This window comes from Gavialis gangeticus, unplaced genomic scaffold, assembly GCF_001723915.1.
Source record: "Gavialis gangeticus isolate Ggan-Ray unplaced genomic scaffold, GavGan_comp1, whole genome shotgun sequence".
Taxonomy (NCBI): domain Eukaryota; kingdom Metazoa; phylum Chordata; order Crocodylia; family Gavialidae; genus Gavialis; species Gavialis gangeticus.
The window spans coordinates 60,140,694-60,143,444 of NW_017729025.1; the positions used below are offsets into that span (position 1 = coordinate 60,140,694).

At 46.0% G+C, this 2,751-nt stretch overlaps 1 protein-coding gene across 7 annotated transcripts in view; it reads left to right on the plus strand.

Moving 5' to 3' along the window:
• Positions 1-2,751, plus strand: part of MBIP (MAP3K12 binding inhibitory protein 1) — an 18,136-nt gene that overhangs the window by 13,428 nt on the left and 1,957 nt on the right. For 4 of the 7 annotated variants that reach the window (XM_019518871.1, XM_019518873.1, XM_019518874.1 and 1 more), the window contains exon 7: positions 259-356. The exons of 2 other annotated variants lie outside the window; for them this stretch is intronic. In XM_019518871.1, the coding sequence (XP_019374416.1) occupies positions 259-356 (98 nt within the window). Of the gene's footprint in view, positions 1-179; positions 357-2,751 lie in introns of those variants that run through there. One more of the 7 variants, XM_019518876.1, reaches the window with a different exon arrangement.

Below are 2,751 nucleotides of genomic sequence, written 5' to 3' on the forward strand. Positions count from 1 at the left end.
CCCCCCCCCCCCCCCATGCAAGCAAGGCAAATCTCCTTACTCTTCCAGAGCTAGAGGGGGGCCCAGGGAGCACCTTGTTAGACATCTCAGCAATTGCATGCAGTTTGGCCTCTTAAAGGGACATTGCCCTGGGCTATGTCAGTTACCTTTCCCCTCTGTTTTTATTACTTGGTTGGTAGGTGAATTCAGATTGTGCTATAAAGTTTGTAATAATGCAGATGCTTTCCTGACTCTTCCTATGTGGATTGTTACATTTAGGAGGTCCGGTACCTAGAGACATTTATCAGAGAATTAAAAAACTTGAAGATAAAATTCTTGAATTGGAAGGCCTCTCACCAGAATATTTTCAGTCTGTAGTAAGTAATTTTTTGGCATCATTATTTTGTTAAACATGTTCAGAGATTGTTTTTTTTTTATAATTTTTTTATAGCAAAAATAGCAAATTTATGTTATCGTATGTTATGCTATCAACATTAGATGATAAAACCAAGTAACAAGGAGGTATAACCTGTTCTCCCCACTGTGACATCAGGGGATATATTTTAATAGTTGTTAATTTATCTGATTAAAAACTTGAGTTTAATGTTGGGAACAAATGCAATCACATAAACTAAAATAATGAAAACAGTAAAAAGGTGCATATCCTGCTATAGTGCCTGGATGTTTTCCCTAAAAATGTGAGAAATATCTGGATGACTAACTTAAATTGATTAAAAAGTATGATGCTCATAGAAGTGAGAGCTGGAATGAAATCTTTTGTGGAATTTGTTGATTTGTATATATGATATGATTGAGTTCTACAGTTACAGAGGTCATTAATATCAAATACTGTTGTTTGCAACAGGAGTGATGACAGACCTGAGAGTATTGGAGGATAGAGAATTGGGGATTGCTTTATATGGGTGGTGTTTTTTAAAGCTAACCATCGTACCAAATTCTGCCATTATGTGTGCAGAGGAAGTAAATGTAGTTTATACTCTGCCTTCAGAATTGTATTTAGTAAACAGGTTTAATTCTTTTCCAGTGAAATGTAGCATAAGTAAAAAGTAATTAATAAAGGCTGCATGAAAGGTGTTTTGGGTTTTTTCCTCTTCTTTGGTATGAAAGATATGAACAAAACAGAGTGGGGTTGGTTATAGTGAGACTGGTGAAAGGAAGGGGGGAGATGCAAAGAATTGTCCTGCCCAAAATCAGATGAGAAAAGGTCTCCCCGGTTACAAAATAAGTACTATTATTTAGGAAGTTTAAGGTAACTGTCCTCTTAAATATACAAAACTACCATTGAGATAGTCACGGTTTTATATTTAAAATAACAGAGAGTGAGCAGCTTTTCCTAAAAGTGCCTGAATCTGGGCACCAGCGATTCAGTTAAACTTTAAAATTTGAACGTGGTAGGAAGTAAGATGTGCAGATTACACCTTATTCAAACACCAATTTTATGTACCCAACCATGTCCAACCATGGAGCTACAGTTTCCTCTTGGAAATGAAGCAGACAGGAGTCTGGGGCTGAAAACTAAAACAAGGAAGGGGTCAACAGGGCAAAAGAAAAGGTACTCAGTCCAGTGGAGGAGGTTTATATGAGAGAGCCCTTTACAGGGAGGAACAAGGGACATTTGTGTGGTAACAGAGGAAGGAGCTGTCCAGCAAGACCAACAGCCCTATTCTTTGATAGAAGAGGAGAGAGAGGAAACCTGGGGTTCAGCTATTCCACTCATGCAGAGGATATTCTTGTAATAGGTGGTGGGTTATTTCTGATCTTAGCTAGCATTTCTCTCAACTGTAAATTTTACTTAATCATAAGAGGATATATTTGTATCTGTGGAATGGCTATCCTTTTGGTGCTCTGAAAGAGTATTCCTTGTTTAGTAGGGGTGCACCATTAAGAGATTGTTGGGGCTGATACCAATAACCAATATTTAAGGAGCCAATACTGATTTGATATCCTATACAGGTGCCATCAGGTGGTAAGTCCAGTGGGGAGGGAAGGGCCGTGAGGGGGCAGATCAATGCACCCCATGGTGAGGGAGGGGGCAGGGGCAGGTGCTGACCAGGGCAGGATGCCGGACAGGCACGGCTCATGGGGTGGGAGCAGCTCCAGCTGCTGTTTACACCCGGGGGGGTGGGCATGCCCTTGGATTGCGCAGTGCAGAGGGAGCTGGAGCTGGCGCTGCACTGGGCTTTTCTTGCTGGGGGCTGGGCTTGGAGTGGGCTCTGGGGGCGCTGGGAGGAGCCGCAGCCACTCCAGATTTCACCACAGCTCCACTCCCAGCCCCACGTCTGTGTCCGCTGCCTGGTGTAGCCCTGGCTGAATGCCCCGCCTCCACCCAAGTGCCCGGAAAAGCCAGGGTTGCAGCAGACAGCAGCACAGGGCTGGGAGCGGAGCTGTGGTGAAATTTGGGGTGGCTGCAGCCTCCTCCCAGCACTGCTGGAGCCTGCTTTGAGTGCCTGGTGAGAAAAGCCCCACGCAGCGCCAGCTCTGACTCTCTACCCCGTAGCTGCAGCCTGCCCTGTGCTGCCAAGATCCGGGGGCAGACACCCCGCCCCCCCCGCCCTCCCTACATGCAAGGAGGAGCAGAAGCTGCCCCTGCCCCACAAGCTGTGGCTCTGTCCCGGGCCCACCCTGCCCCAGCTGGGCAGTGCCTGCCCCTACCCCCTCCCTCACCACAGGGGGCGTTGACTGCCCCCCCTCCCCACACACCCCTTCCCTCCCACCTCCCCTAAGCTGGGGTCCTCCTTATCTTCACCAGAT